Raw genomic sequence first — 20,000 nt, 5'->3', positions numbered from 1 at the left:
TTTGTCAACATATTTTTGGGCTCAACATTAGTGCATATCTCCTTGATATATATGCTACCTGTACGTACTGTGTGTGTGCTGAATAAAAAGGTACTGATTTTTTGGACAACAAGCATTCTCCAGAATCACGGACTCCAACCATTAACATAGCCTAAAATGAAACGTTCACTACTACATATAAAGCCCATGCTGCATATACCATCCCTAGTTGGATGAAGAGAGCTCTGACCGTTTTAGACAGAAACATTAAGCCTTCAAGTATTTGAAATAAGTCATGTTGCGTGTGTGATCAGAGCATGCCATATTCTAGTTACATATCAAGGCTTTAAAGTTGGCTAAGCATTTGTCTGCTTGCTTCTTCTCTCTTCTCCCAGTGTTGTGTAGTTGGTTGTGGGTAAGCTGCTGTGTTGTTTGGCTTGTTTTGGAGGAAATAATCTGATTCCACTAATGCTTTTCGCATGTCAACCAATGCTGTTGCCGAGATATTGCTGCTGTATATGCGTTTGCTCTTTGTATCCATTTTATCCAGCCAAGAGAAAGGCCTTTTTAAGACCATTTCAACTAGATTATTCTGATTGATAAGATGTTTGTATAGGACTAATACCTGTGAGCATTTTCGTTTTAAGGATGTTATTTCTAACCCTGCGTTTTTGTGAAGTGTCTGTACACTGTGACGAATACAGAGTGTGTTGATTTTGGGCGTATTGTTTTCTTACAAAACCATCGTAACCGTTTGCTCTTCTCTTACACACACGCACGCACGCACACACACACACGCACACACACACACACACATTCAGAAATACATTGTCAGCAGCATTGCACTGTGTAACTACTGTTACACATATACACAGTCACAGTGGAGACACACATACCGAAATGCACACAATAAGTCTGTGTGCGTGTCAGCAAATCCCTGCTGCAAAACTCATGTTTCAGGGGGATTGTTTTTGCTCACTGCTGCCATGTTTCATCATTCTACGTGTGTGTGTGTGTGTGTGTGTGTGTGTGTGTCTGTTTTGTCATTGTGCACAGACACATGTGTGAATGGTGTTTATGTGTCTGTGTGTAAACAGTGTATGAGGGACGCTTCCTTTACACTTTGCTCCCACCACAGCAAAACACTGTCACCTTGATGATCTCATGCTCTCTAAACATCAGACACATATTCTCTGTTTAGTGTTTTTCTAATGCTCTTACCCTACATGTACCACTCTAAAATAGTCTTAGGACTCTTAGGTTGCCAAAGCTAAAAGCAACCACAACCACCAGTATGAAGTGTAATGCTGAGTGCAGTCAGTCAATCAGATCGGCCTGGTCCAGACAGCTGATGCGTTTGTCAGTCGTGATTGGACATTTTGATCCTTGAATGAATTATTTAACTTGTACTATAAGCAGAGATTCTTTGACAGTAATTATGGTTAATTATTCTCTTTTCCCAAAGTGTTTTCTCTCTTTTTTTAATATTTAATAACTCCATTGGGAGACTGGGCTCTAAGCAGTTTTGAGGATCTCCAGCTCAACACTGTAGGAGGGAGGACATGTTTTCCTGCCAAAGTTGAACTACACAAACGTCAGTGACAAAACTGCTGTTGGAGTCAAAATCTTAGAGGCACATTATGGGGCTGGGTTGTTGACTGTGGAAGGCAGACATGTTCATATTAAAAAGAATGGACTGTGTGTGTGTATTAGGGTTGTGTGTGTGTGTGTGTGTGTGGGCCTATTATATTTATAGCTGGTTGAGTATGTTTGCGGCTCCTTTTTGAAGTCCATTTTTAACCTGTGATTAGCAACTTTGCACAACAATCTTGAGTCTTGAAATCTGGATTGTCAATACTTTACTGCTGCATGTTCTAACCAGTCTCCATCTTTTTGTCTTTGTTTCCCCCTTTTCCCTTCCCCTCCTCGTCCTCCTCCAGTGGACGTGAGCACGGCCGCGCTGCCCATGCAGGTGCCCCCCTCTGCCTCAGCCATCCTCCCCATGGACCTGCGCGTAGTGGACCACCACCACCACCACCACCACCAGCCCTCCTTCAGCCTGCTGCCCCAGCCCCACCCCACCCCGCCCGCATCCACAGCCTGTTCCCAGTCCTCTGAGCCAGGCCGCGGGACAGTCATAAGTAAGTGAGGGGAAGAGAATCTCTGGATGTCTTGTGATTTCAAAGATCGTATCAATACTATTTACCTCCAAACAGTGTGTGAAGCTGAAGTGTTGACCCTGTCCCACAGACCACCAGGAGCAGCAGCTGCAGCAGGAGCTGGTGTCTCTCAAACACAAGCAGCAGCTCCAGAGACAGCTGCTGATAGCAGAGTTCCAGAGGCAGCATGAGCAGCTGTCACGACAACATGAAGTCCAGATGCAAGAACATATCAAGGTGAGGCTTCTCCTTGTGTCTCCAATGCCGCCTTTCCACTGAGCAGCACAGTTCGGTTCGGCACGGCAGGCCACGGTAACCCTAGATCTGGCTTGAATGGCCATTGCGGACAGTGCCTTAACTTGTCAGTGGGGTATGCCGGAAAGCGTTAGCCCTGGTCAGAGTATATACAGTCTATGGGTCAGATCCATTGAAGGGGGCCGGCCACGCAGCTACGTAGCTATGGTGACATCATAACAGTGGGAAACCTTGTAGTGCGCTGATTGATTAAATGAAGAGGAAAAACGCCACACAATAAACAAAGAGCTGCCCTCCCTCATTTTTCTGTAAACACAAGACCCTTCACTCTTGGCGATGTGACCACACACTATGGTCTATCTCTTGCACATGAATGATGATTCTCTCGACCAATCAACAGACCCTTTTGGGACCTTTTGGGACGGCTTGGTACCCCAACGAAAGGGTGACAAAAATAGCTGTGGCACAGTATGCTTATTTTGGTACCCTTTCAGGCTTTTGACAGTGGAAACGCAGATAAATGCGCGCGTAGCCGCACTCCGAACCGAACCGCAGCGCTCAGTGGAAACAAGGCTCAAATGTGTTGGTGTGTGTAAGTGTGTTTGTGAGGAGTACAAAAAGTGTCCGTCCTTAGACCTGGCCACTGTAGGACTGTACTCAGCAGAATAGAATTGCACCTTGCGAAGGACAGGAGGAAGCTTGTGTATGCTTAAGTGATGTGAGTGTGGTGGTGTAATTTGATCTGGTGGCAGTGTTTTGCTGCCTAGTCATCTCCATGGGAACTTGGCCCCAATAAACCTTGTGTGTGTGTGTGTGTGTGTGTGTGTGTGTGTGTGTGTGTGTGTGTGTGTGTGTGTGTGTGTGTGTGTGTGTGTGTGTGTGTGTGTGTGTGTGTGTGTGTGTGTGTGTGTGTGTGTGTGTGTGTGTGTGTGTGTGTGTGTGTGTGTGTGTGTGTGTGTGTGTGTGTGTGTGTGTGTGTGTGTGTGTGTGTGTGTGTGCGCGTGCGTGTTTGTGTGTGTGTGCGTGCGTGCGTGCGTCTTATGTATGCGATTCACTTTGCCACCCTTGTGTTGCCGTGGCCACAGAATCTGCCAATAAGGACGATGAGAGTCTGGCAGGAAGAGAGCTAGTGATGCTTGTCCTCCAATCTGCTCACTCTCAAGAGTTAAGCATGGCACTCATTACTAGACTTGGCTCGGGGATGTCGTGTCCTTTTTAGAATAATTAGGTCTTCCTGTATCTTAAACAACCTATGACTTCCCATTTCTCTTTTTATACTATTTTGACTGTATATTTTTTAGTTTTTTTAAATATTTTTATCTTTATATTTGGCATTGTTCGACTTGCTTTATACAGTAGTATGTTCATTGATATGCTCCATCAGACCATGGCAGTTGATGTGTGTGTGTTTGTGTGTCTGTGTCTGTGTCTGTGTCTGTGTCTGTGTCTGTGTGTGTGTGAATGTAACTGGCACTTCACTTTCTTGTTTTTTTCTATCTTGATGATACCTTGTCAAACCAGTGTGTCTCCTCTCTCTCTTCACTAGTCTGGTCTGTCTCTCCACCAGCACCAACAGGACCTGCTGGCCCTCAAACACCAACAGGAGCTGCTGGAGCACCAGAGGAAGATGGAGCGCCAGCGTCACGAGCAGGAGCTGGAGAAGCAGCAGAGAGAATACAAACTGCAACAGCTCAAACACAAGGACAGGGGCCAGGAGAGTAAGTAGTGTACCAAACCCCGCTAGTGTAGTGAGTGGCCATTGTTTGAAGTAAAATGGCCGAAAACCCTAATTCAATTCAATTCAATTCGATTTCAATTCAGTGAACTTGTAGCATCGCGTCCATGTACAGTTCACACGCCCAGCGACACAAGACAATATACCACACACACACACATCAGAGACCAGTAGTCAAACATTTGGTCAGGGGGCAAAACTTGCAAAAGCAAAATGCATGAACGATAAGCAATACAAACACAACATAAATAAATCGATCAGAAATTAGTCATTCAGTTAAAAATAATGGTGATAAAAAGTCTAGCGGATGTTGGGTCATGAATGTGTTTGACCTGTATCTTAAATTAACCCTAAAAATTCCCATTTGGTTAAAAGCAATACAATAATTCAATGCCTTCATCAAGGCATCTGATAATTGTTCAATGATGTGATAATAAAAATCTACTGAAAAGAGCTTAAGAATAGATAGATGACATTTCATTGAACAACATGTAAAGTGACTTCTATGCCTGAGATGGGGGTTGGAATCCCTTTGCTTCTATAGTGACATGAACAAGCACCAAATAAATAGAGCTGTCATGTTCAACCATATCATAGATTCACTCTCCCATCTTCCTGGACCACGCTGCTAACATCTGTTGTGGCTAATGCTAAAGCGCTGGGTCATATTAACACAGGGCCAGGTGTCAGAGAGCCTTGGCCCCCATCCACACCCTCTGTCTCAGCTGGAACCTGAGTGTGCCCCAGTAGTCAGAACAGCCTGACCTCACACCTTTACCAAGGGAATATTACAATAGGGAGGCCATGATGAGGAGAGCAACACATTTTGTTTTCCAAATGACTTCTTGTGTTAGGAACAAAATGACAGAAATACGAATGAAACCATCAACTCACTGTACAGTATACCCTGACATCATCCACCTTTTGTGAATGCCTCTTAAGTTCATTTTTGGACTTTCATTCATTCATAGATGGCAGTAATTCATTTGACTTGTATAAGTTATCATGACCGATATAACTGATGGATATAAGAGCAATCATAGTGCTTATGCTGTCAGGACTGAGGAGTCATGCTGATTCTGCTGCAAAGTGCCTTCCCTTCAACTGACATATCAAGCCGTCCTGGTATTAATTTAGGAGCGAATTAAGCTTTGACACATTTGCATGTGTGTGTGTGTGTGTGTGTGTGTGTGTGTGTGTGTGTGTGTGTGTGTGTGTGTGTGTGTGTGTGTGTGTGTGTGTGTGTGTGTGTGTGTGTGTGTGTGTGTGTGTGTGTGTGTGTGTGTGTGTGTGTGTGTGTGTGTGTGTGTGTGTGTGTGTGTGTGTGTGTGTGTGTGTGTGTGTGTGTGTGCGTGCGTGCGTGTGGCTGTTCTTTGAGCTGTGTCAAGCCAGTCCCTTTTCTTGTTCCTCTACTTATTTTATACAGCACAAAAAGTGTCTAAATGTCTAAAAGCACATTGAACTACCCTGTTGATGAAAGGTGCTGTCATCTTGCCTTGCTGAATGTGTTACTTCATGTTGTGATCCACTTGTTACAGGATCTGAATGGATCTAATAATGTGGGGAAAGATGCCTCCTGTTCTCATAGTGGCATCTGTACACATTTTATATTCAAACAACCCAACAGTGTAAATGGTCTGAACATATTTTGGAAATGACTGCTAAAATCACTCGCCCATTACCACCGCTATTACGGAAGCTACTTCTCACAAAGTTCACATTGGCACTAGCCATGCAATAATAAAGTCAAGTATGACGACAGACATATCAGTTAAAAACACGTAGTAAATTAGTTTATCAGCCAGTCAGGATTGTGCTTAATTAACATGATTATTGTTTGTATGCCTTTTAAAATGTTGGAGTGTTTTAAACATGTTGGGCAGGCTATGATGTGGTTTTTCTCAGCACAGATTCCTTGTGAATGTAGTTAATGATAGGACCCACATTGGGAGCCATGATTTTTATTTTTCCTGCCAGCCAAAATCCCTTTTTTTCCTCTACCATTCTCCTCTGGGGCAAAAGTGTGGCTTCAGTTTGACGTCTTATGGAAAGAGCATTGGGCTGTAAACAGAGGAAGCTTTGTTAAGTACTGCGATAAATTGCAACAGAAAGCACTCTCATAAAAGCCAATTTGCCTCAGCGGCGAGAGCAGACGTATTAGGGATGTCAGCACTTCCAGCCGCGCGCCCTGATTTACACAGAACGTATTAGATGTTGTTGTCACATTCACGTCTACTGTATTAACCACTTTCTCTCTCAAACTAGACACATACCCTGTTATCGGTGGCTTTCTAAGAAAAACACACACCGACCGTTTTTTTTTTTCCTGTGTATTCTCCTAACTATTGCTCTCCTCACTCATTCATCTCCCTCCCTGGACAATTTGTTTTGTCGCTACAAAATGAAGGGGTGGTAATTGCAGAGAGAACGGGAGCCGAGTGAAAGTCATGATCAGGGCACTGCTGTCGTCTCTCTGTGGAGTTACACTGATACTCTGATGCAAGACTGTGCGCTCTGTATGTAGGTAGAAAGACATTATCTGTCAGGTGTGGGAATGGATGTGGTCATAATCTTCATGTTAGTGTCACGTATTGGATGTCGTAGTGTTTTCATATGGGGGGTGATAAATACAGTTATAGAGTGTGTAATCAAATGGCAAAATGTGGCAAAACACTTGGTTACTGAGCTCCTCTTGACTCTCTCTCTCTCTCTCTCTCTCTCTCTCTGTCTCTGTCTCTCTCTCTCTCTCTCTCTCTCTCTCTGTCAGGTGCGGTGGCCAGCACAGAGGTGAAGATGCGCCTTCAGGAGTTTGTGCTGAACAAGAAGAAAGCCCTGGCTCAGCGAAACCTAAACCACTGTCTGCCTAGCGACCCGCGCTTTTGGTATGGGTGAGTGTCACAGCCTTTTATATACTATCTATCTATGGTCACAGCCCACCACTACAGAAACACCTCTCACGGCTTGGCATGTGTGACTGCTGGTACAATGTGTGACTGCTGGTACAACAATGAAGAACTGATGCAATATAAAGTTAAGGGTTGTGTCATAAAAAAAATGGACCTCCATTTTGCTATAAAAAATAAAATAAAAAAGTTCGAATCAGTCCAGTCACAATGAGTTTGTATAGGCCTTTTGAGTTGTTACCTTTTCTTATCTATGGTTAATCAAAAATGCCACACTGGGAAAACAATTAAAAGCCACAAAGAAGTCATTTCATCAGCACGGCTTTGCAAACCTGTAAAACATAGTAGTGTTTGTGAACATCCCTGTTGTGTGGGCATCCCTGCAAATTCCCAAGTATATATGAGTTGCTTCTGTGTGTAAACTACAGAGAAAGACCATTTTCTCTGTAGCTGTTTGTAGTCGGTGATTGACAGCGGGCTCTCTTTGAGGTGTGTGTGTGTGTGTGTGTGTGTGTGTGTGTGTGTGTGTGTGTGTGTGTGCGCGCGCGTGTGTGTGTGTGTGTGTGTGTGTGTGTGTGTGTGTGTGTGTGTGTGTGTGTGTGTGTGTGTGTGTGTGTGTGTGTGTGTGTGTGTGTGTGTGTGTGTGCGTGTGTTTTGAAGTGGGCAGAGAGAAAAAAAAAAGACAATGGCACCTCTACAGTGCTTTAAATATTTGAAGAGGCTTCAATCAGGCAAAGAGATCATAGAAAAATCTAAAGAGAGAGAGCCATCAGTGAGGGAAAATGGTTCTTCTATCACCGTCAACAACAACACCATTTCTTCTCCTGCCTTTGTTCTAGCCATTTGCTTTCTACTCATTTCTCACATACATGTATTCATGTGTTCTCTCTTTTCAACCTGTATCTCTCAATATATGATATCTAAGTCAGGTGTCTCAATTAGCTATTAAAACATTTTTGGTTGAAAATGAATGTTCATAAATATAAAAATTGCTCTAGACATTTTGACAGGACAGTGTTGGCGTGGCTGTATTAAACAGTCTCCACGGTGACAGTCATTGTTTTTATAGAACCTTTCGGGGCAGATAACTGATGTGATTGGTTCAAAATACATATTGTGTAATAAGAACCAGAGCATAGTCCGCCTTAACCTCATTTCCGTAAAGGTTTATCAAACTTAAAATGACAATATCTTTATTGTACAGTCATATGAAAAAGTTTGGGAACCCCTCTCAGCCGGCATTATAATTGACTCTGCTTTCACAAAAAAAAGATAAAAGTGGTATGTCTTTAATTTACCAGGAACAGCTAACTACTGGGATGTTTTCCAAACAAAGATTTTTTGAAAAGCAGTATTTGGTTGTGTGAAATAAAATAAAATGTGAAAAACTGGCTGTGCAAAAATATGGGTACCCTTGTGGTTTTGTTGATTTTAATGCCTGTAACAGCATGTAAAACTGATGACTTTAAACACAAAGTTGGTTGGATTATGTTGTTAAGCCTTGAACCTCATAGAAATGTCTGTTTAATCATGAGAAAATGTATTTTAGGTGCCTAAATGCAAGTTGCACTTCTCTTTGACTCTCTGCTGAAGTGAGACAGAATGGGACCATCAAAACTGCTCCCAAAATATCTTAAAAACAAAGATTATTCATTATCATGGTTTAGGGGAAGGCTACAAGAAGCTTTCCCAAAGGTTTCAATTGTCAATTTCTACTGTAAGGAACGTTGTCAGGGAATGGAAGGACACAGGCACAGTTGCAGTTAAACCCAGGTCTAGCAGACCAAGAAAAGTACAAGAGCGGCATATGCGGCGGATTGTGAGAATGGTTGCACACAACCCAAAGATCACCTCCAAAGACCTGCAAGAACATCTGGCTGCAGATTGTGTATCTGTACATGGTTCAACAAATCAGTGCAATGTTACCGGCTGAGAGGGGTTCCCAAACTTTTTCATATGACTGTATATGCCTAGCTCTGTTCAGTTGCTTACTACCATGCAACCACATGACACAGAAGGATTTTGTAGATTTGGGTTTACAGGGGCTTTTGGTTTAAACAGACACGCTAGGGATGCTTTCAGTCCCTTCTCTCTATTCTCTGTTTATTCCTCCATCCCACCCACATTGCTGTCACACACTCTTACAAAGTGCTCACCTTGGAGGAGGGAGATGGTAGCCGACTTTGGCACTACACCTTTTGTGAGTGTCCCTATGTCTATGGAAATCCAGGTAAGGCACAGTCGGTATACATCGAGCTTGGCAAGCACACAGAGTTGACTGACATTCCCTGACATATGCATGTTATACTTATGTATTTAATTTATTTGTAATCTTCTTTTTTTGTAGAAAAACCCAGCACAGCTCTTTGGACCAGAGCTCTCCTCCTCAAACAGCATTGTCAGCATACAACCACCCAATGCTGGGCACGTACGACTCAAGAGACGACTTCCCTCTGCGGAAAACAGGTACAGAATGGCACTATTTCTGCCCGAATATAACAAAATCGCCCTGCTTTTAATGCCATAAAGCATATAACATGAGACATACGCATTCTGATAGGACATCGATGAGTTGAGCCTGAAAAGACATTTGCATCATCAGATGTAGAATCTTTGATACAGAGAGAGATTGTTATTTGAAGCCAGTTGGCTGTTGTCCTGTTTTAAGAATAATTCACACATATATTGATTAACACATTCAGGCACAAAGACGTGCTTGATCAAACTATTCAATTAAACAACCCTTTCTACTCTGACCAGTGTCCCAGACAGCATGTATATAGAACACAGTTCCTGCCTCTTGGATGCGTCAGACTATTATTTATCCGTCCTTGTGTCCATGTCATGTACGGCCAAGCTGTGATTGTTCACTTAGTGCCAGCAGCTGCTTGGCAGTGTCCATGCCTGCTTTCACAGCTGGAGGCCAAGCTCTGTGTACTCTACACTCCTGTCTGCCTGCTGAGAGCTGCAGGCAGAGACCATTTATCCTGGCACACAACGCCAGACAGCAAGTTTTCAACTTTCAGGGACACTCCAAAATGTAATTCAGGTATTTCGTGAGGTGCCAGTGGTGCTGAGAAATATTCGCAACTTACTGTTTTCACAATTCATACGTCAAAGAACTATTCTCAGGAGAAATGGAGTTTGGAGTTTTGAAGGCAGCGTTCTTTGTCTGTGTGTCTGTGGCGAGGGGGAGGCAGAGCGGGAGTGAAGACGTGCACACAATTGGCACTGCTGTTGAGGAACTCTTGAGTCAACAGTGAACAGACACAGATGGGATTAGACAGACAGACAGACAGACAGACAGACAGACAGGCAGGCAGACAGAGAGATGAACTGTTTTCTAAAGGAAGTGAGTGACGGCGCTTATCGCAGTCTTGACGACCGGAGCCGTCATACATGACGCTTTTGCCCCTGGTCACCCATTTTGGTAAATGCATGCGTGTCAATTCTGAATGTACGTTCATAATTCTTTTTCTGTGCGGCGGTGGCGGGCATACAGTATATAACAACAGGGGGCTCATTGTCCAGGCCTGAGAGATTTGTGTCAGAATGGCTCTCACAACACAGAGGGCCACTTTGAATGGCAGGAAGTCTGTTAGGGCTTCATCACAGACACAGACTTGTCATGTTGACCCCACTTTCTCACACACACACACACACACACACACACACACACACACACACACACACACACACACACACACACACACACACACACACACACATTCCCATATCACTAAACTGGCCGGATGTCCACTTATGTTATAGCACTTGAATGTTCTTTGTTCAATCCAATGCATAACTTCACATTTTGAGTGAGGTTAGAGGTCTGTGTCTCAATCAATCAGGTATGTGCTGTCACTACAGTCGTCTCCCTTCCATGCTACTTGTGAACCAACCAGCCCAGATTAGACCCATTTCCTCTGACGTCATTGGAGCTGACTTCCTTCTTTGGTCTCATGCTCATATTCACTCTATTCCTATGCCCAAAGATGGTTCTATGTGCTCATTTTAAATTGGGATTATCTATTGGAAAAATCTAGGAATTAATGCTTCAAATCACAACACCATGTTGTCCTGCTGTAAGGAGATTTATTATACTTACATTTAACTTGGTTTAGTTGCTTTCACGTTTATCACAATTTGTAAATGATACATATATATCTGTCTCCCTCTGTACCTACACCATGTCCTTCTAAGCTATCTGTCTAATGTATCATTAATGTATGGTACTGTATTTTCTGGGAAGCTCCGCTGATGAGTTTCAGCAATCTACTCTATTGATTTCCATAAATATCCCTCACCCTGCCCCTCTGTAGAGCAACATCTTAGTTCTGGTCATGAGCAGCATTAGAACACTTTAAGCCCCGGTAAACCCAAATCCACCAAATAGGCTACTTCTAACCATGTCATTTGTGGAGATAGTTGCATGATAGTAAAGCATCTGAAAAGAGCTAGGCATATTTACCAATCCAAATGATAGATGTTGTCATTTAAGTTTGATAAACTTTACAGAAATTGGGTTTAGATAAGGCGGGCTTTGCTCTGGTTCTTCTTACACAAGAAGTTGTTTGAACCAATCACAGCAGTTCTCTGCCCAAACGATCTAAAAAAAAAACTGTTGCCATGGAGACTATTTGATACGGCCACAAATCTATACAGTCCTGTCAAACGGTCTAGAGTCTACTCTAGACAGTAAAAGTTTTTATATATTTTGTTTTAAGTATTTATGAACATATATTTTCAATCCAGATTTGTGTAGAAGCTTATTGAGACACCCAACTCTAATATAATATATTGATTTGTACAATTCTTAGACCAGGCTTCCAGAGGCTTTAACAACAATGCAGCAACCTCTCTTATGAGACGAGACCTAACAGTAGGAGGCCATGCCTACACAGCATAGAAAGTGAATATACAATCTTGTGTGTTATTTCACTTCCGCGCCCTCATAAGCCGATATGCTCACTCGGGGCTGTGTGGAGATATATTCTTTATTGTTACCAGGACTGTGGCTGGCAGAGCTCAGGTAATGTCCTATCTCTGTGTCCCCAGCCTGTTGCCCGAGGAGAGGATAAAAAAAAAAGTTCCAATAATAAGAGCTTTCCTGGAAGTCTGAAAAATAATTCAATAAATGGCTTTTTCTTTTGTGGGTGGTCAACACTTTGGCAAGCAGGGCGGTTTGAGTATGCTATAACAAGGCTGCACCTCCGCCTCTGCCAATGTTTGTTACTGGTGTGCGTGTTTGCTTTCAAAGAAAAGACAGAGAGAGAGGCTAAACAACCAGCCAAAGAGGAGGTGATGCCAAGGGGGGGAAAAAGGGAGAAGTGTGGAGTTAAAGGGCGGGGAGGGGATGGATGGATGGATGGATGGATGGATGGAGGTGAAGCAGGGGGAAAGGGCTACTGTAAAAAGGCCAGCGTCAGCACTAAAAAGCAGTCTGGGCCCTCTGCAGTGAATGGCTTCGCACGTATGCACACTGCCGTTGCTTTTTGCCCCATCGGCATTAACACCCTTCAAAGTCACTGCGTCCTGAGGTGACACCCCCGCGGTGACCACTGGCCAGCCAACACACACACCCCTACTTCAACCTCCTTCTCTCTCTCTCCTTTACTGTCCTCCTAACATCCCTATGACCTTCTAATTATCTTTCCATCTATCTAGCTTCTCTTTCTCTCCCTCTCTCCACTCCTCCCTTTATCCCTTTATTTCCTAATGAGTCAGGACACACAGACACAACCTTGACCCCCCCCCCCCCCCCTCCTAGTAACACCTTCTCTGTTAGCCTTGTCCCTCGTCTCCTATAGCTACATCACCTGATTGTCCAGCGTTTTCTGTCACCTTTGCAGCCCCATTGTCCGTGTGCTGTCTGCACAGCGGCAGGATAATAATGTTTGACGTTGCACAACTGGTTAAAGCTGTGGTGCGTAACTTTTTCATATAAATGAATGTCGGTTACATTCAAGCCTTCAAGCAAACGAGTGGACACAAAGTCGATTAGGCCTATCAGCTCCATAAAACTCTCTCACCTTTAACACACTGGTGTCTCCTCCCGACACTTGAAAGGAGTTCAGAAAAATCCCAAGAAGTACCCAAGAAATGTTTCAAATGTTCATTCTACTGCTAAGGAAAAAAACTTAGCAGCAAATGCCAGCATGTATGTGATGTTCCTTTAAGCTAACGCCGAATGTTTTGTAACACATCGGAAAGTGTTGCATCTGATTTTGAGCATTGCTTTTTTTGATATAAATGTAAATGTCAAATTGTCAGGCTTCTACAATTCCCATTTGCAATACACTCAAATTGAACTTGAGTGCACCATGCTGATAACTCTTTGTAGTCTTTCATTCTCCTACTGTCTCCTCCAGTTCAGCTAATGCATTTCATTTTACCCTGACCCCCCCTCCCTCCCCCCCCCTCTTTGGAAGAGTGTCCTCCACTTAGAGGAACCCTTCTTTTCTTCTTTTCTTAATAATTGAGTTTCAGAAGTTCAGCAGCATGTTCCCCTTCAATTCAAAGTGCATTTGAAAAAAGCACTGAGACATTATACATCCACAGCAGGTCACGTCAACATTACTTTCCCAGAGTTAGCTTAGTCTTGAGTGCTTGAAGTACATTCAAATGTTTCATGGCTTCATCCCACCTTTATTATCGTTCAACGCTACAGGCCAAAGTTTTTTTTTGTTGTGTTCACCCCAAAGCGACCTCTTTAAACAATTAATTGCTACATCACACAATTAAGAATCAATTGCTTCCACTTGGCTGTATCAAAACAGTCCCAGCTCCTTCTCAGAGGCTAATGAACGCGCCATGGTCTGACACAAGGCCGTGGGACAAGCAAAGCGGCAAGCAAAGGGTCAAGCACTGGTCAACCGTCCAGCTTCAACTGATTGAATGGAGGGGAAGCGCGCCAAAGAGGGAATAAAGCGGCCCGTGTTTGGGGTAGTCTGGCATAAACCGCGGCTAGATTGGCCAAACGAAAGGGTCAGGGTCCCATCCTAAATTGCACTGAATGCTTGCCCTCTTCTGCTTCCTAGCCTCATCATGTAGCACACTAGCCTGATCCTACCAGACCATCGTACTTCATTTCATTTGTACAGAAGGTCTGGAATCGCTCAATTGACAAAATGTTCCCTCAATTGAATACGGGTGTCTGTTGAAGTTTAAAACTATTGGATCTGCCCAGTGCCACCAATCGCATAACGTTTGGTTGTGACAAATGTCATGCGCCGGCTTCTGAGCCACTCCCTCTGTTCGCTTATTGAACTGGCAGAAATCTGTCTGGAGAGAACTCACTAATATATCGCACACCCAGACTGACTGCTGAAGGGAAATGAAAATTGAGCGGAAATATGTAGGCGGGCAGTGCCAGGCTAGGAGCATACAACACATCGCCACATACAGCAATTCAGAGTAGGAGCATCTATTTGAAGGCAGGGCCCCAAGAAATAATAGAACCAGCCGCACATACAGTCATCACATACAAACATACATAAACACACATGACACACAGTGGCAATTTTGTAATCATAATGAAGTGTGTCTGTGAACAGCCAGTGTTCATTAGCAGAGCTGGGAGGCAGCATCATTAAGCGTGGGCTCAAGTAAAGCTGCCAGTTGGCTGCTTTTCCCCTCTTGTTGCAGCGCTTCCCACTGTCACATGGCGATGATCTAACATGAGCTCTTATCTGTGAGGTCAACCATAGATAGTACAATAAATATACACATACAGTGTAGCCTATAGGGAGCAGCTCATTAGCCCCACTGCATGCCCACAAACAAGCTCCCACTTGTAAATGGCCTAGACAATCCATCACGTAGCCGAGTGCCAGAGCAACAGCTTAGAGAAAATCAGTATTTTTCCACATTTACAGGGGGTTAATTTGGGGTGAAACAAATTCATATTTTTAGAATGGATGGCCCCCATTTGGAAATGGACTGCTCCACACTGCCAGTGCTAGTCTCGATCCACTCGGTTACCTGCTACACATTTGAATCAGAATGCAATGGGATATGCCACATTTGATGACACAAAAACACAAATTGATAAAATTTGTATTTAATTTTTCTTTTAATGTTTTGTGGCATATGACATTAGTTCTCAATTGCTTTGAATATATATTGTTTTCCTTACTCTAGACTCTAGACTCTAAACGTCCCCCCCCTTATGAGCACATCCTCACCATGGCTCTGTTTGTCTCTGTGTCTCTCAGCCTCTGAGCCTAACCTCAAGCTCCGCTCCCGGCTAAAGCAGAAGGTGACGGAGCGTCGCAGCAGCCCTCTGCTCCGGAGGAAAGACGGGGCCATCACCTCTGCTAAGAAGCGCTCCCTAGACGTGGCCGGTGAGCTCTCTACTAACCTGTCGCTTCAACTTGTGATCATGATAAGGGTTTGCAGAATCAGATGTACCCTGTACTCTGATAGATACGTTGAAGAGATAAACATATCCCTGCTCTACCTCATATGTGGATCATCAATGATTGGATTTTAGCAACAAAAAAGAAATGCGTCTTTTTTTCCAAAGGGTTTCATAACTAAAGTTAAACGATATCATCATTCATTCTTGTGAGGTTTTGGATGATCTAAAAAAACTAATTAAATTCCATACTTTATAGTTTGAGTACCTTCCCAGAGGGGCTGTAACAAAGCAAGGAGCATGAAGAGTCATATTTCCTCTTAGAAAGCTGATATGAGGCTGATCATGTTAGGGAAAAATCCAATTTCTGTGTTGTGTGTGTTGTAGATTCTGCGTGCAACAGTGCTCCAGGCTCAGGTCCCAGCTCCCCCAACAACAGCTCCAGTAACATCCCCAATGAGAACGGGGTGACCATCTCCAGCAGCCCAGGAGAGGTATGAGGGGATATGTACACCTAACATGCACATGGCTGGGGCTTTTCCTAGAGAATAGCAATGTGCCTCTATTTTTAGTGCAGGACTCTCTGTGAGTGTGCAAGTAAGGCAATACTAAGTAGTAACACTACATCTGCTTTGTGAGTATTTACTGTAATGTTGTGTGCGTGTGTGTGTGTGTGTGTGTGTGTGTGTGTGTTCAGGTCTCCCTGCTTCAGAGGTTGGCTGCGAGGGATGGTTGTATGAGCCATCTCTCTCTCTACACCTCCCCTTCTCTGCCCAACATCACCCTGGGACTGCCAGCCACAGGCCCTGCCAGCACTGTGAGTAAAGTCAACTCATAATACATAAATACACTGTACAGCATTAGTCATTACTCAGTACGACTTGTGATTTAAAAAAAGCACTGTATAATTACAATATCATTGTACCTATTATTAAACCACAGAATAAGTCTTATTATCTACATTCATAAGTTGTTAGCCATCTAGCCAGTGTACATATGTGTGTGTAATGTGTATGTATGTGATGTGAAATAGAGTTTGCCAAGTCCGAATTCGGATTTTTGACTCTCTCCCTCTCCCATTCTGTCTCAATTAACCTTTCTTTGTCTCCGTCCATCTGCCTCCCTATGTGTCTGCCTGCTTTTTTTCTTTCTCCTTCGTTGTGATTCAATCTCTCTCTCTTTTTTTTTCTCCCTCTCTCTCTCCCCCTCTCTCTCTTTCTCTCTATCCCTCTTTCTCTCTCTCTATCTCTGTATCTCTCTCTCTCTGTCTCTCTCTCTCTCTATCTGTGTAGATGGTACCAGGACACCAAGATGGTGAGAGTCGCCTGGCGTTTCCTGGGTTACAGCAGGGCATTCCTCTGAGCAACCACCCGTTCCTGCCCAGTGGCCCCCTGCCCCCCTACCTGGACAGGGAGGCAGGGGGGGGCACGGCCGCTCACAACCCCCTCCTCCAACACATGGTGCTGCTGGAGCAAGGCCACAACCCATTGGGTCAGTATATTGACTGCAACATTTAGATTTGTGTGATCGGGTCTTAATAAATGACTGAACTGACTATTTTAAGCCTTATAACACAGTATTCAATCGTATACTCATATTTACTTGTGCTCAGAAATGAATCTTGGTAAATTGGCAGTTTATTGTGAAAATATGGTTTTGCTAGTGATTTGTAGCACAAGAGTTATTAGTGAGAGTAAGTTCTTTTTCAAAGTACTAAAAGTCTAAATATTGTAAATAAGTAACGGTAGTTAGTATATACTCAGTAATGGTTATTTGTAAGCTAAGTAACACTGCTCTTCGATTTAATATTACCAGCACTGTGTCTTCATTTGCTCTAAAACGAACAGCTTAATTGCTGTGATTGATTTCAGGACAAAAGCTCCACACAACAGAGTCCACAGGGAATCACCATTATGATGCAGCAGACGTATTTCTATTTTTACAAAGATCATTTTAACTTAGTACTTTTATTAATTAAACTTGGAATTGAAAAGGAGGATAAATGTTTTCCAAAACCGTCCAGTATTATTTTTTGGCTACTGTTGCATCACTGAAACCATTGTTTACAACTGATATTTGTTGCTTGTCAGTTCCAGTGTGCATTGAAGGTCTGCCCCATTGAGAAGTGTCCATCAGATCATTGCTTTACATCTCTACACTATTGCTTGCAAATGAAATGAATTCAAATGCAATCAGAATGTTGTCTGAAAAATATGTCAAATGAGACCCATGTTATCAATAAATATTAATAATGTTCTCATGTCCCCCCCCCCCCCAGTTGGTCTGGGCGGCCTCCCCCTGCAGTCTCCCTCTGTCTCTAAGCTGGTGCGGGGCCACCGTCCCCTGGGCAGGACCCAGTCGGCCCCTCTGCCCCAGCAGCAGGGGGGCCAGGCCCAGGCCCTGCAGCAGCTGGTGGTGCAGCAGCAGCACCAGCAGTTCCTGGAGAAACACAAACAACAGTTCCAACAGCAACAGCACATCATCAACAAGGTAGCTCCATGTGTGTGGATGTGAAATGGCCTGTTCATGTGTGCGTGTGTCAAGAAAGGGACATTTGGAAAAAGCATAGAGCAGTCAGCTATATGGACTGTGCATGTGGGTTAAGGAGTCTTGTGTGTGGGTCTGTGTGTGGGTGTGTGAAGGAGCACTTGTCCATCTACATGACACAGATTTGGTCATTGTGTGTGAATCCTGTCTCCGTTCTTAGAGCAGGATGAGTCAGTTAGCAATCAGCAAGTCTTCTAGCAAGTCTTTCTCGTCTGTATCTCTACTTCTCCCTGTCACCCTGGCAACTGTGCTCTAGAGGAAGTTGGCTCCATATATGGACTGACAGGAAGTGTGACTCAGTGCATTATTGTTTGTGTGGGTGTGTGTGTGTGTGTGTGTGTGTGTGTGTGTGTGTGTGTGTGTGTGTGTGTGTGTGTGCGCACGTTGGCATGTGTTTGCATAAGGTAATGAGGGCTTTCGCAGGTTATTGGGCAGAGGGAAATGTTTGTGTCTCTGTGTGTGTGTGTTCTGAAATTCCCATAGGATAAAGCTCAATTATCTTGTTGGGCTGTAGGCGACTCCCTCTTGTTTGTGACTGCAGATTGTTGTGACGTATTGAGTCAAGCCTGGTGTGAAACTAGTTTATTTTAATGCAACTTTAACACTGCTCTGTTACAGTTAATCTACAAGTGAGAATTGAAAGCTTTTGAAAAATAATAACTTAATTTGAATATTTTTTCTTTTGAAATGATATGTGATGAATGGCGTAACACCAAATCTTCCATTGCTGTAGGTTGAAGGTGTGGGTGTCTCTATTAACAAAAAAACACCCTATTTATTGTTTAGAATGCACTGACAACTTCTAATCATTTAGGAAGCCAAAAAGGTTACCTCTAATTATTGTAACTGGCTCATGAAATGTTACTTTGTGCCTAATTTTGAATGTGTGGACACAATCTGTCTGTGCACAGGGAGTATCGCGCAAACCGTAAGAACCAGTCCAAACACATGGGCAATAGATGTGTTCATAGACAATAATACTGTAGCCCTTTCTCAAACAATTATTGTTATAATATAATCCCAACAAATCAAATCAAATTCAAGATATCTAGAGATGAAAACCACATGTGTAAAGCCCAGTCATCAGCAGAATGACTAGCACCGTGCTTTTAAAGGTTCAGTAAGCGGAATGGTCAGTTTATCTAACCTCCTGTCAGTGACTGCAGTTAGCAGTCCCCTCCCTTGTCCCCACGTCACCACATTAATGCACTGCGGTCTTCAAGAAGCGAGTTAACTAGCATCATCTCAGATCTGTAAGTGTGATAAAAACCATCAAAACAGACATTGGGAAGGATTTGTACCTGCTCCGCCATTGTAGACGCATACACATTCACCCCTCTGTTCACACCTCTGTCGCTCACTGCGCGTGCACCGTCAGTGAGACGGGTGCCGGTTTGTAGCCTTCTCTCTTCTGATTGGTTATCAGTAGTGGGATCCCTGAAAAGTTTATTTGCCGATTACATGCAGAGCGGGTGACTGAGAGATCGGCTTTATGAAATGCGCACACTATGTAAGTGATCAATGTATGAATAAAGAGCGATGTAACACTTGTATTAACATAAATAAATCGCTTACTTCACCTTTAACCCTCGGTTCAGCCAGTGAAAAAGTCCACCTTTGTTAACTTTTCAACAGAGCAACACTAGAAATGTTCACACTGACTTTTAAAGGAGCGATAAGTGATGTGGTTCTTTTAGCTAACTTCCTGTCAGTGGCTGCAGTTAGCGGTCCCCTCCCTCGTCCCTACGTCACCACCACATGAACGTGAAGCCGTCTTGGTCAGATAGTGCCACGATGGAGAGCAGCGAGTCATCGTTCACGGGCTCAGAGACCCGCCTTTTTTTAATCAATCAATCAAATATTTCAATCAATCAATCAATCAATCAGCTTTATTCAAGAGACTCGAGGTCCATTTAAAAGACATACAACATACAAGTTAAACATGCACCTCTATTAGAGTCTCCTGATTGGATAAAACAAGCGGGATACTCAAATGTTTTACCAGCTATTACCGCAAAGCTAATTGAGTGGGAGACCTGTGTTATGAACTGTGCATGCTGTTT

The 20,000-nt window shown here is 43.5% G+C and overlaps 1 protein-coding gene across 5 annotated transcripts in view; it reads left to right on the top strand.

Annotated features, from left to right (window-relative positions):
* Positions 1-20,000, top strand: part of LOC307258566 (histone deacetylase 4-like) — a 130,359-nt gene that overhangs the window by 73,582 nt on the left and 36,777 nt on the right. For 3 of the 5 annotated variants that reach the window (XM_080038152.1, XM_080038151.1, XM_080038155.1), the window contains 10 exons: positions 1,920-2,120; positions 2,230-2,375; positions 3,940-4,111; positions 6,896-7,016; positions 9,379-9,497; positions 15,248-15,376; positions 15,778-15,884; positions 16,088-16,207; positions 16,683-16,881; positions 17,669-17,880. In XM_080038152.1, the coding sequence (XP_079894278.1) occupies positions 1,920-2,120; positions 2,230-2,375; positions 3,940-4,111; positions 6,896-7,016; positions 9,379-9,497; positions 15,248-15,376; positions 15,778-15,884; positions 16,088-16,207; positions 16,683-16,881; positions 17,669-17,880 (1,526 nt within the window). The remainder of the gene's footprint in view (positions 1-1,919; positions 2,121-2,229; positions 2,376-3,939; positions 4,112-6,895; positions 7,017-9,378; positions 9,498-15,247; positions 15,377-15,777; positions 15,885-16,087; positions 16,208-16,682; positions 16,882-17,668; positions 17,881-20,000) is intronic. The other 2 variants (XM_080038154.1, XM_080038153.1) reach the window with 1 other exon arrangement.

The sequence above is a fragment of the Ammodytes marinus genome (genome assembly GCF_949987685.1).
Source record: "Ammodytes marinus genome assembly, chromosome: 12".
NCBI lineage: Eukaryota > Metazoa > Chordata > Actinopteri > Uranoscopiformes > Ammodytidae > Ammodytes > Ammodytes marinus.
Note: the sequence above shows the minus strand (reverse complement) of the source record. Positions and strands in the feature narration are given on the sequence as shown.